This window comes from Mytilus trossulus, chromosome 10 (assembly GCF_036588685.1).
Source record: "Mytilus trossulus isolate FHL-02 chromosome 10, PNRI_Mtr1.1.1.hap1, whole genome shotgun sequence".
NCBI classification, from domain to species: domain Eukaryota; kingdom Metazoa; phylum Mollusca; class Bivalvia; order Mytilida; family Mytilidae; genus Mytilus; species Mytilus trossulus.
Genome location: NC_086382.1, coordinates 3,219,132 through 3,233,871, shown reverse-complemented (window position 1 = coordinate 3,233,871; position 14,740 = coordinate 3,219,132). Strand labels below are relative to the sequence as shown.

General features: G+C 32.2%; 1 protein-coding gene across 1 annotated transcript in view; it reads left to right on the top strand.

The window, feature by feature from the left end:
* The window catches only part of LOC134686571 (beta-1,4-N-acetylgalactosaminyltransferase bre-4-like), a 31,136-nt gene extending 21,446 nt beyond the window's left edge, over window positions 1–9,690 (top strand). Inside the window, exons 3-7 of the mRNA XM_063546242.1 lie at window positions 1,643–1,830; window positions 2,717–2,839; window positions 3,508–3,612; window positions 5,428–5,566; window positions 7,442–9,690. Of these exons, the coding sequence (XP_063402312.1) occupies window positions 1,643–1,830; window positions 2,717–2,839; window positions 3,508–3,612; window positions 5,428–5,566; window positions 7,442–7,459 (573 nt within the window). The 3' untranslated portion in view covers window positions 7,460–9,690. The remainder of the gene's footprint in view (window positions 1–1,642; window positions 1,831–2,716; window positions 2,840–3,507; window positions 3,613–5,427; window positions 5,567–7,441) is intronic.
* The last annotated feature ends 5,050 nt before the right edge of the window (window positions 9,691–14,740 follow it).

Below are 14,740 nucleotides of genomic sequence, written 5' to 3'. Positions count from 1 at the left end.
CTATGTGTTTAGAAATACAAAAGGAATTCAAACAGCAACAACAAAACAAATAAACTGTCGTATGTGCACTTTTCAAACGTTTTACTTGTATGCCTGATTCAGATTTATCCATATGATCTCTTATCAAGTAGATCAATCCCCATACCCCTTATCCTCGAAGATTTTATTGTTGGCAGTGACAATTGTTACTCATAGAATCAAATCAGCAATGCCATACATCTTTTTTTTTTAAATAATTAAATTACGAGTCTATAATATGTGCACATCTATCCAGAAGTTAGTAGATTTAATGCAGACTTTGTCAAAAACTCTATTTAGCAAATTGAAAGAAGGGTTGGTATATTCATCGTCCTACATATCCATTCCGCAATCCTCGGGTGACTCCGCTACTCTCCTTCTATCTAAGATGAAGGTACGGAATCGGCCGAGTTCAGACAAATGACATTATATCCTTAGTGTTTCTAGCTATGGCAACGTATTTATGCATCCCACAATGCCTAAAGAGAGTCCTTCTATACCCTACTTTCTATCTTACAATATATTAAATCAAAAACTATGGACAGAGCAACACGAAACCCTCAAAAATTTATTTTTAACAGATTTTACATATTGATTAGAATTGTAGAGACCCGCTATTCAGAATGACTAGCTTGTACTGTATATATGTGAACTCCCTCGAGGAATTCCGGGTGTTCAATTTAACCACCGTTTACTGTTGGGTTTCTGTAATAACATTTACACCAAATCTACTTGTATTTACATAAATGTCATAATAATGGTGTGAGTTATAGATGGGCATTATGACGTATTTATACATTAATAATTATTGTTGTCTTGTTAACCTAGAGGGCGATTAATCATAATTATTAATGTTTTACTAATATTACCATCGAGTGCAAAAGGTATGACCAAGTACCAATGTATTTGTTTCACTAGAGGGGTCAACTCTAATTCATATAAAAGTCAGCGTTCTTCTAACTTCAATTTTAAAATTTTAGACTCTGAATAAGAGACTTACTAAATTTTACTAGTTGTGCAGATATCGGTGAAATGTTATAATTTTAAAATGAGTAGATTGATAACCAATCTTGTGTCAAATTTCTGTGAAATGTTTTACGTCCCTTTGATTTTATAAATGAATAGAAATGTGGAGTAACCATGTTCGAGCTAGACAGCAACACAACAACAATACAAAATGTTTAAACGTCTCATATTTCTTAGTATGCATGAAATATTTGCAACTGGGTGTTATAACACCAACCAATTACATTGAATTTTAAATTCTGAGTCAGGCACATATAGATAGTTTTGAAAATGTCAACCCATAATCATATCATACATTTGACATTTTTACCTATTTTTTTCTACATTTGTATTTGTTTTGTCTACGCATCGTTGTCAATATAATGGAATTTGATGCGAGTATCATAAAAGTGAGAGGTTTAGATAGCTTTGAAACCAGGTTCATTCTCCCATTGTCTTTAGAAGAAAATGAATGTACTTAGTCAGAAATATGACAGTTGTTATCCATTCGTTTGAAGTGTTTTATCTTTTGATTTTGCCATTTAAGTAGGGACCTTCCGTTTGAATTTTCCTCAGAGTTCAGTATTCTTGTCATTTTACTTTTTTTGTAACGTTTCAGAATGGAAGTTCGAAATTTAACCGTGCCATGCTGATGAATATTGGGTATGCAGAAGCAATGAAGATACACGACTATCAATGTTTTGTCTTCCATGATGTGGACTTGATTCCAGAAAACGACAAAAATATTTACAACTGTCCAAAACAACCAAGACATATGTCAGTTGCAGTAGATAAATTCAAATACCGGTAAGAATTATACGGTATTTTATCGCACAGAGGGTCAATGATCACGTTGTGATTGGTTTAACGCCGTCACGTGTTGACCCAATGGATCCGTAGGGGGTTAGAAAATTTCACAGGGGGTTCATGACTTCACGTCTAGATCTACTGTTCATGGTGACGTCATCTATCCGTAGGGGGTCAGTAGCGAACCATAAAACTTATAATATTGGGAAGGCTTCTGAACTGTTTTACAGCTAGATTATAGACACGTCTTTACAGTGAGAATACGATGAGAATAACATGTGTATGCCCCTTTCCGTTACCGGAGGTTGCATTAAGTATCACCCTTGTCCACCATTACGTACGTCCACAATTAAATGTTATGAATTTTATACTCAATGCTCATTAACCCATAATCATAATAATACATTACAACAAAACGGGGGATCTAGGATGAAATTTGAAAAAAAAGCAGGAAATGGCTTTAAGTAATAAAATAAAGGGCACATTAAGACACTTTGCAAAAGAAGAAGACAGCATGACAATTTATTTAAAAAAAAGGCATTATAAACTAATAAAAAAAAAGGCAGGACAGAAAATATAGTGATAAATAAAAAAGCAGGACAGATTTTGCAACTAAATGAAATGCAGAACAAAATTGTTCATCCTACCACCACCACCCCCTCTTAAAAATCAATTTATAGCTGATCAAATTATTTCCCTTGCTTTAGTTGTGTATGTTAGTTTTTTCATATGCGCATATCCTTCTCGATGACTGTACTCTCTTTTTTCCAGTTAGGTTTATACTTTCCCTCTCTTTTTTTTAGGTTACCTATTTCATTCTTGTTGGTATTTCTGGATTTTCGTTTAATGTTATAACATGTGATTTTACACGTGATATTTATTTTAGATTGCCTTACACTGCAATATTTGGAGGCGTATCATCTTTAACGAAGGAACAGTTCCAAAAAGTCAACGGGTTTCCGAACAGATATTTTGGCTGGGGAGGTGAAGACGATGATATGTGGAACAGGTAAGGAGCAGGCGTAAAGCGACACATATCACATGCATATTCTGGAGTCAACAACACATATACAAAACGTGTAAAAATTGTGATTTATTAATTGAGTGTTCTTTGTTTAACATCCAGGGACAAATATTACACGAAAAATTAAAACAACAACAAGAGGGGCAAAAGATACCAGAGGGACAGTCAAACCCATAGATCGAAAATAAACTGACAACGCCATGGTTAAAAAATAAAGACAAACAGACAAATAACAGCACACAAGGCACAACATAGAAAACTAAAGATTAAGAACACGAATCCCATTAAAAACTGGGTGTGGTCGTAGGTGTTCCAGAAAGGTAAGCAAATCCTGCTCCACATGTGTCAGCCGTCGTGTTGCTCATATTATTACAAATCCAGTAAATAGTCTAGTTCTGTAGTCAAATTTAACAATATAGAAGGGAACCAATTTTTATCCTGTTTTATTTTAACTGAGTTTTCTATTATTTGTGCTCAAAATATAAAAGAACGGCATTTCTTGTTTTACATTTTTCAAGGTCACACTTCAAAAAGATGAAGACATGAAATGATGAAGCACATTGAAACATAAATTTATCCTAACAGCCGAGAAAAGAGAGACAACTCAATATTCCATATTATTTTTATTTTATGATTTTCTTCTTCTTTTTTAGAATTCACAACGCAGGATATAAAGTAATCCGCTATGCTATGGACATAGCTCGCTATAAGATGATTAAACATGGAACTGAAACAGGAAATAAAGCTAATCCTGGGAGGTAATGACGAATTACCAACTTATTTTTTTGAATTATCATAGAAGAAGGTCACTTTATACTAAGCCCCAGTCACACTGCCACGTTTTACTACGTTTTAAAATGCTACTTTTCAACTACGTTTTGAATTAGAATGTCCCGTTATTTTGAAAGCTATGTTTTACTAGGTTTGTGATGCATTCTTATCACGTTTTGTTAGTTCTTATACGTGTAGACCCACGTTCGATACGTAGTAAGCACGTTTTGTTACGTTCCGATAAGCTTTTGATACGAATTTACTAGGTTTCTAGTTCGTTTCATTTTTCGCTGCGTTTGTTGTTGAATTTTTAAAACATACGGGGAAGGTCCATTTTTGAACATTAGATCACTACATTTAGGTACGCTTCGTAACGTATTTTCCCGCCTCGTTCGCTTTCAAAACGTAGTAAAACTTAGCTCTTGAAACGTGACAGTATGACTGGGGCTAGGATCTGAAGTTTCCATCCAACAACCTAATTTATACGTACCCGTTTTGGTTGCAATTTGACATTTATGTGAAAATGATTTTTTTCTAATTTATCTTTTAATTTTGTATTCCCTGCGCTAGTGGTCTTAGGTATTTTAAGGTATAAAAAAGTAAACTTTCATGATGCGTATTCAAATTCATTTTTAATATTAAAATGAGAGCAATTCAGTTATCTGTGTATGTAGAAAAGTGGGCAGTGTAAGAAAGTGTTGAAAATTCTGTAACGGCTATCATTATGCCTTTTGGTCATGAAATATACTACCGTGCCACCTATAGATATTAAATGAAATTGAGAATGGAAACGGGGAATGTGTCAAAAAGATAACAACCCGACCATAGAAAAAACAACAACAGAAGGTCACCAACAGGTCTTCAATGTAGCGAGAAATTCCCGCATTGGAGGCGTCCTTCAGCTGTCCCCTAAACAAATAAAAACTAGTTCAGTGAAAATGAACGCCATATACTAATTTCCAAATTGTACGCAAGAAACTAAAATTAAAATAATACAAGACTAACAAAGGCCAGAGGCTCCTGACAGGCGCAAAAATGCGGCGGGGTTAAACATGTTTATGAGATCTCAACCCTCCCCCTATACCTCTAGCCAATGTAGAAAAGTAAACGTATAACAATACGCACATTTAAATTTCAGTTCAAGAGAAGTCCGAGTCTGATGTCAGAAGATGTAACCAACAAAATTAAACAAAATCATAATAATACATAAATAAAAACTGCCACGTTCGGTACTTACCAGACAGACGATCTAAAACGTGGTTAAAATGTCATTAGTTTAGACACAGACACCTCGTATAGATCAAAGGATTCGTGATGGTGTCCATAGAATTATAGAATAATCTACAAATCAAAGGAAACTAATTATACCTCAAGAATCATTCAAGTGAGCGTGACTAACGAGGTTTTGAATTCCTCCAGAAGCTAACAAGACAGTTGCTCTTATGATTTGATTCATTAAAAAGATCAAGAAATACGACAAAAAAGAAAATCAATTCTATCTCTGGCATACGATTAACAGTATTTTTGAACTATTATTGAGTGAATTTAAGTACAGTAACTGTTAATTCAATATTATTCGTTGTAAACCAATTTTCGCGGATTTCTGTGGTTAATACAGACCACGAATGGAATGTTCAGCTGACAATGAATTTCAAGCTTACAATAAGGTTTTTGCTAAACCACTAAATGAAGTATTCACGAAAACACAATTTTCTTCAGTCCGCGAAAATTGAAATCAACGAAAATAAGTGAATCCACAGTATGTTATTGATACATGTCATTCCATTTATTCTTCATTACAGGTTTAAAATGCTGAAAGACAGTAAAAAGTATTTCAAAACTGATGGCATTAATAGCCTAAAGTATAAAGTATTAAAAATAGACATAAATCATCTCTATACACGAGTCGTTGTTGACATTGACGAAAAAGAAGTTTTGAAGGTATGTAAAAGTATTTTATCTGAAGTATATTTGCATATGTGAGAGTATCTTTATTTTAAATCGGGAAGAACAAACAAGTAGTATCTAGGGAAGAAGTCGAGAAAGATTAGAAATTAAATGTAACTGAGGTCAGGACCAAGAATGAGACTATACATGATGGGAATCTGCAACGTGTTAACATTTTTGAATACTAGTTTATGATAACGTGTTAAAAGTTCTGAATACTAGTTTATGATAACGTGTTAAAAGTTCTGAATACTAGTTTACGATAACGTGTTAAATCCTGATAACGTGTTAAAACTTCTCTCATCACTACTTAATAGTTGAACAAGTTTGAAGTAGCAATAAACAGTTAGGAAAAAATACTAAAATTTGCCCTTATGAGTTTTACCATCCCCTTTTCATTGCTTTCTTGCAATATCAGGCTTACTGTTTGTGTCATATATGGGCATATGTATGTAATCAGAATCTTCCATAGATTTCATATCCAGTATATAAAATGGTAAAATATAATTTCTTTTTGGTGTATCCATGGCAACAATCTGCATTTATTTGTTATAAAATATTGCAAATAGGAGGGGGGGGAGATGTCACATGTTTCCCCAAACATTGCACTATCTTTAATAATTCAAGCAATAATAACATTTCTAGACAGAGTTTTAGGAATCTATGTTGTAGTCATATGACCTTCACCATCATGTTATGAATAGTAAATATCGATGACGTCACGGCTTTTGTTTAGAAATATAAAACGCAAAACTAAATTGGTGCGTCATTTCTGGTCCGCGTCAAAACAGGTACCAAGACGATAGAATTTCAATCCCTTAACGTAATACTTTTTCTGAAACTGTGTCCATATATGATTCAGCAAATCCAATGAAAATCTTTCATCTCATTTTTTTATAAAATTGCGTCAAAACGTCTTGTAGAAAAAGAGTGTTTGTAAACCGATGGCCGGTCTTGCTATGAAAATACGGATTGTCCAAGTGAGAACAGCCAATAAAACATGTAAAAGATAATTTTGATGCTCTTATAAGCCATCTTTGAAGGCTAAATTAGCACTCATCTGTCTAAAATTGAATTGTATTACACAATAACTTTTCTATTTGAAAAATCCACAGGGGCCAAAATGCGAAACTAAACTCCTAACTGTTTAGTGCTACCTGAATGTCCCTCTGGTATCTGTTGACCCTCTTTGAAAATGTTCTAACGCTGATTGATATATGGTAACGTCTCATCTCTGCTTGATATCTGGTAACGTCTCATCTCTACTTGATATCTGGAAACGTCTCACCTTTAATTGATATCTGGTAACGTCTCATCTCTAATTTATATCTGGTAACGTCTCATCACTGCTTGATATCTGGTAATGTCTCATCACTGCTTGATATCTGGTAATGTCTCATCACTGCTTGATATCTGGTAACGTCTCATCTCTGCTTGATATCTGGTAACGTCTAGTCTCTGCTTGATTTCTGGTAACGTCTCACCACTGATTGATATCTGGTAACGTGTCATCTCTGCTTGATATCTTGTATCGCCTCGGTATTGGTTTATATCCGGTTAGGTGCCATCACTACTCTAAATCGAGTGAAGTATCATGACTCTATTATTTCTAATAACTTTTCATAGCCGTTCATGATATCAGTACAGACTGTTTTGGAAACTGTCCTGATTAGCCGACTTTGAAATTTTAAATAATGACATTGCATTCAGATTTCAAACATTAAATCATTACTGATTTTACATGTTATAAATCATCTTTATTCAGAAAAAAGACTGGAAAACTTAAAGTAGTTTGATTATATGTCAACATGCGGTACTTCAATTTCAATTTAAATTATACAAAAAAAAACCTATATTTTTCTATTTCAGGGAATAAAAAAGTCATGACACCAACTTAGGAGTGAATATTCTTGAAAACTATTTATGGGAAAATAAGTAACCAATACATACCAATGACGAAAAAAATATGGAGACAATTCATTGGACTATTCATTGGAGAATTCATTTATGTTTCATAAGCGTACATTGCTGTTCTAACCATTCATAACACTGCCTTGGAATTGAAACTGTGTATGTAGCATGAATTAGGATGACGACAGATGGATTATTTTCTAATCCACCAATTAGGGCAAATTGAAAATCTCATGTACACAAACGTCCTTGTTAATATGAAGTAACGATTGAGTGGTTATAATTGTTTGTTGTTTTATAGATGCGTAGTTAAAATGATTATATATAGTATGTTTGTGTTAAAATGAATGTAAGCTTTGTTTAGCAGTTCGGGTACACAACATTTTACGGTTAAACATCAATTATCATATCAATTTCCCCTATTTTAACAAACCAATCCAGCAATGCATGATCGACTTATACATATATACGTTCACATGTTACTCAGAGCACCAAGCTCTTAGACCCAATCGTCCTAAGTTCATCTAAAGAACAAGTTACACGAATAATGTTTTAGATGAACTGACAGGTTATGCCAAAAGTCAACTAAACTGGTTTTTGTTTGCTGCCGATAATTCCACTTGGGTTATGCTTGATATCCAACAACTGTTTTCTTAAGAGCATTGTTTGAAAGGTATAGAAATGTGCGATACGAAAGAACATAACGTAGTATGTGTTCCGTTCGATTAAACACCATTTAACTAGTTACCAGTGGTGGTCAAGAGCAAGGGTCTGGGGTTAGAACCCTCTTAATGCATTTGAATAGGTACATATGGTTGGTACCCCACTTTATCCTGGAATGGCAGAATCCGCACCTAGTTACCATATTTCGCACAATCTTACGTGACGGTAAACTCGTAGTAGCAAACAATGCATCGCTGTTCATTGTTATGATTGGGAAATGTCTTAGAAGCTGTTTACATTTTGTAATTTGGGAATCTAATTTATGCAAATGTATTCTGACAATTGAATTATAGTGGTCTGGATCTGTTTATTGATTATATGTGCCTCCTTATTCTCATTAATATGTGATCTCTTTACCAAAGAATATAAACGAATTATATGTTATTGCAGGAAAATGATTTATCTTTGTTTTATATAGTTTTATCATTTGAAAATTACAGCTGGTCGCGCTTAGTGCAGCACAGCATTTGCGCAATCAGTAGTGTATGTAAACTGTTGTCTCATTGTCATTCATACACTCATCTTCTTATATCTAGGAACAAAATGTTTTATCATAGATCGTTATACAAATTATGTCAGGGTTTTAAGTTTTTCAACTTTAATAAAATGTGTTGATTGTTTAGATGCCCTTCAATACATTCCTACCTTGACCATTTTTTTTATCATTTAAGATATAACACGATGTTAACCTTTGTTTATTTTTGACGTTTTTTTTCAGACTCATTTTAAGATTTGCATTTGTTTTAATGAATATTTAATGTTCTGTTTAAGATTAGTCTATTTTAGAACGTTGTTGGGGGTAAAATATGTTAATAGATCATACTAAAAATCATCGTTATGTTTATTTACGAACTTTATGATAATCCATTGTGTTTTGTATCATTAATAAAATGTTGATAAACTGCTTTTTTTTTTATTTGTGATGAAATTAAAATTTTTATCGGGAATTAATTTCACACTTACAAAAATAATAGAACAGTATGAAGACAACGACAACTGGCAGTTTTCTTTCAATTCAATATATGCCTTGGAGGATGTGTTAACATGGATGTTACGATGTCATTTCTAAGGGTGCTATAAACAGTTTCGTACTAAAAACTGTTATTCCCCGACTAAAAATAACCATGAAGGGAAACCCCGGTTTATTTACTTACTTGGTGAAAAAGTATCATGTTTTTTGTATTTGATTGTAAAAGTTAGTTAATTAGCTTTCAATTAAAACAGGTTGAATGATTGAAATAATTTAAAAAATTATAATAAATATACATGTTTCGAGGGGAGACAACACTGTAAACAGTCTGTTTTTTAGCAGTGAAAATTGAAAACTTATTTGCAGCCACTGCATGTAGCTCTTTTCGGAGAAGTAACCGTACCCTAAATAAGATTTTTTTGAAAGGCCAGGTAAAAACCTACAAAATTCATACAGTTTTGATTATGAAAAATGTGCATGGATCATGTCGTCATGGGTGTGCACATGACCTGATTTCAAGTTTTTTTTGTTAAAATTATACCTTTTTTCCCCATGTTCATTGGATGAAATGTTTATAATATGTTAAAAGTACACATTATTTTTATTTCAATATAAATTAGAGAACATTCTGATTCAAGTGATATCTAGTTTTATACAAGTATCTTTATTAATCAGTCCACCAGTAAGGGTCACATATGCATGGTCCCTCAAAACATGACGTCATAGAAAAAACAGCTGATTGCACCCTTAACAGAGACACCAGAAAAACGTATCTACCTACGTCTAATGTTAAAGGGGAGGGTTTGAATATACCAAGGGGACAATCAAATACCACAAATCGAGGAATGTAGAATATGAAAAACTACACATGAAGCACATTAAACACACAAGTTAACATATGGAAATCGGTTTAAAAATAGAACATATTTTTCCCGCAATGATCACGTGGTTTTACCTCATCACGTTATGTAATAAATAACACATCAAAGAATGACAGGACCTCATCAAATACTGAATCAAACACAGATTCAATATTTTATTAAAGTCTCACCACATGCAATTACATATATTTACACAATAAAATATTCATACAGGTACATAAAACATACATACTAAAATTAAGAAAGGAAATGGGGAATGTGTCAAAGAGACAACAACCCGACCAAATAAAAAACAACAGCAGAAGGTCACCAACAGGTCTTCAATGTATATAACAAACTTTAAATTCACTTTGTATGTGCCAATCTTAAAAGATTTATGAGAGACTGTTTAATCAATACTATTAAAAAACAATGAGATATTGTACATATTATATATAATATATATTTGCTTATGAATATTATTAAAATACAGCATAATCAATTTTATAAAAAAAACAAAAAACATTCCTTCTGAATAAAATGCTATAGCAGGTTCTGGCGACACTTTCAAAAACTTTATCACTATTGAATTAAAAAAAATGGAATTTTCATTTCATTATCTGACAAAATATTAAAATCCACATAAAAAATTGCTACTTCATAAAACAATATATGTCTAAGATCCTCATATAGTGGACATTTCAATAAAACATGTAGTTCATCTTCAATACTATTGTTACAATAAAAAACATGTTCTTTTCTTTCATATGCGCATATCTACCCGTTTCTATTCTAAGGGGAGCAACTCCACATCTAAACTTAAAAAAGATCTTATAAATTTAAGTGGCATTTTATATTTTAAGTAAGGTTCAGTACAATAATCATATTTAAATAACTTATAAGTTCTTAATTTATTACCTTGAGCATTCGCAGATACTCTTTTACTCCATTCTATTTTATATTTATTAAACATTATTGTTTCTAATTGTACAATAATACTCTTATCTATTACATTAGTTCATTATCAAAATTATGATTTTTAAACATTTCTATGACTCTATGGCTCCAATTATTAATTCTACCTCTAGTTTTTTAATTGCTCATTTGAAAACCTTAAAATTTATTCTATTATGAGTCATATTTGAACATCTTTTTCAGTGTCTAATTACACTTGTCCATTGTTTTACAGATGGTGGTTTCCAATCCATTTCTCCATGTATGGCATCATTTGGGGTATATTTACTGACACCCATAAAAAATCTTATGGCTTTATTTTGGACAGCATTGATACACGAGTAAGCGCATGTACCCCAAATACACGACCCGTAATCAATAACTAACCAGACCATAGTGTTGTATAATTTAGAAAATATATCGTGTTGGAAACCACCATATGTTTTACTTTTTACAATTAATAAACCAAAAGCTCTACTTGCTGATTTGGCTACAGCCTTAGCCATTGATTGATAATCTAAAAATTCTGTTAATTACAATCCCAGATATTGATATATTAGTTATATATACACATCATGTAGTATACAATCGGCTACTTTAGAAACATCATTACGTAATGTTAAAGCCAAATAAATAATTGGCAAGTCATCATTATTACGAGATAGTAAATAAACTCATCATAGATTCCAAGAATAAATTTTGTATTTATACGCGCGTTTCGTCTACAAAAGACTCATCAGTGACGCTTGAATAAAAAAAAGTTAAAAAGGCCAAATACAGTGACGCAACGTTAGATATTGGTACTTCCACGAAAAATAGCGTTAAGTAAATATTTGACGGGAAAAATTTTGTAGAAATACTGAAATAAATATTTCAAATTATACATGAAAATAAAGGTTGATTCTTAAATTTTCACATTATGATAGAAAAAGAATAAAAATACAATTCATAGGCTTAGGAAGACCCAGATTGTCTGAAAAAACGTTTACTTAACGTTGTCCCGTGTAACAAACTGGAAACATAAAACTCGAACAATTCGCGAAATGCTCACGCAACTCTTCAAAATTTTGCATGCACATTCTCTGACGTGATATATTTCAGTATTGGTTAACATGGCTGTCTCCATTTAAAATTTGCATACATATTTTCCAAAAACATACATATTTTCCAAAAAATATGTTGTACGGAAATGTCCCATCAGAAATTTAACTTGGAAACTTGAAACATTTCAGTTCAAAAATAAAATTTTGACAGATAATTCATTAAATTGTAAGCACGATCGTTTTGTACTAAGTGTAAGCTCCGAAAATTCGAATTTAAAAAATAAATTGAGCTACATATTCAATTCAAAACAATAGATTTGTAATGGCTTGCGGAAATGTCCGAGTTAATCATGCCTTCACAAAACTTATACGGCCAAAAAAACAGAGATTTGATTTCGTAAAGATTATTTTTCGGCTTTGATAACTATACCAATAAAAATAATTAAGTACTTTTAAAGTTGAAGGTGGTACACCAAATAGCATTCAAATTACAGGGTTATCTATAAAAATATGGATTAATGAAAATGTCTTGCAAGTTTGTCCGTTATCATAATTTGACGTCGCTACAACCGTAATATGCTAGGGACGGCATGAACGCGTGTTCGTTCCTACCTCCACTAAATATAAATGTCCTGCTTTGAACAAAACGAAATGATGCACACATTACAGAAATACACATCTATATATATTAGACGATCAAAAAGTAAGAAAACTTCAGTATCATAAGTACATGTATGTCACTGCTTGAATAGAATTATAATCGGGTTGAATATATAATGCACCAATATTCCTCCAAATTACATAATTACTAGCAGAAAAATTGAATAGCCTATGTTAATTAAAAAATAATATTTAATTGGATTCTCATGGCATTTATACTTTTGTGATATACTTTGCATTTACTCAAAAAGGAAAGCAGGAATAATTAGAAAAAGCCGGCGTTTCGTCATTTTTCTGTTACACTAAATGGTAGCAATATCTGACGTTGCGTCAGTACGAATAAATCACATGCATCCTGTAATAAAACAACATAATAACATTAAATCACATAAACATCAAGTAATGTAAAAACCACATTGCATAATGACACAAACACATTAAATAATGGTTCAACCACATCGAGTAAAGACAAAACCATATTGAGTAATAACAAAAACCATATCAAGTCAAGACAAAACCATATCGTATCATATCGATATATCATTGAGTATTGACCATTACATATTATTATACTTCACCTTAAAATGCCATATTTTGATTGGCTAAGACGAGGGTGTCAATTTACTCTATCACATGGCTGAGCGGGTGAAATTTTTTTAAATGTTACCCTCTCGTCTATACCTCTCAGCTATGTGTTATTTATATACTATTACCCTTCATAGAGACGCTTGATCAAGTGTGCGCTTTATTAAATACGACTCTATCCTATGACAAATACTCTATCACCCTTCACAGAGACGCCTGATCAAGTGTGAGCTTTATTAAATACGACTCTATCCTATGGCAAATACTCTATTACCCTTCACGGAGACGTTTGATCAAATGTGCGCTTTAATAAATACGGAAGGTTATGAACAAGATATCACAGTTTATTACTTTGAATTTTAAAAAATCGACAGTAATAACAGAACATTCAGTATAATAAATTAAATAACACATAGCTGAGAGGGTAATAAAGCAGATTCGAACCCTTTGAAAAGGCATTGTCAACCTTGGCTTCGCCGCGGTTGACAATGTTTTCTCGGGTTACCAATCTGCTCTATCAACCTCTCAGCTATGTGTTATTTATATAGTTTTATATCAAAACAGCATTACGGAATGTCAAAACCATATTATGTAAATACAAAATATCATCAAGTTATAATAACACAGCATAGGGTAATGTCAGAGTTTCATACGGAATTTTCTGGATGCGCTACTTGACAGTATTTTGAACTTTGTTATTTTTTGCCTGCATGATAAAATAAAATTTTTGATTCTGATTTTGCAAGGAACAATTTTGTATTAAATGTAATACTTCAATTCTAATTTAATATCATGTTATCTTTGCAATTTTGTTTAGAAGTTTGAAAGGAACAAAAAAAATAATAACAAATTTTCTACATTATTGAATACAAAATTAATGTGACGGACAATCCACTGTGTCTTACACAACCATCACAGGTTGTCTTTCAACAGTTCTGTCATACAAAATCTTATTTTTACTGAACTATATAATTGCAAACTGTTTGTCTATTTTTATGTTTGTTTCGTTTTAGTAATAGTTGATTGTATTTTTTATTACAAAAAAAAGTTCATTTCTCTTAATTTTTATTTATATCTATTTTTTGACTATTTAACCATTGTTTGACCTATTGTATACAAAAAATAAACACCATGTGGTTGCCGATGTATTCATAACATGACACAAAGGTCATAACCTTTATCATCTCACTGGATTAATCGAAATGTAATATAAATAGTTGGTTGTGTTTTCTTCGGTTTTTCGTAGAAGGACAGAACAGATTCTTGTAAAATTACCAATAACCAGTATATATTTCTATCACCTATGTAAATCGACATTGAATAGGCGTACTAATCAGTTTCAATAATATCTTGACCGACGTGAAAAGTGAAAATAGGCGAACTAATCAGTTTCAATAATATCTTGACCGACGTGAAAAGAACAACTCAATTTCAAACCGTACTTAATATTTGGTGACAGAAA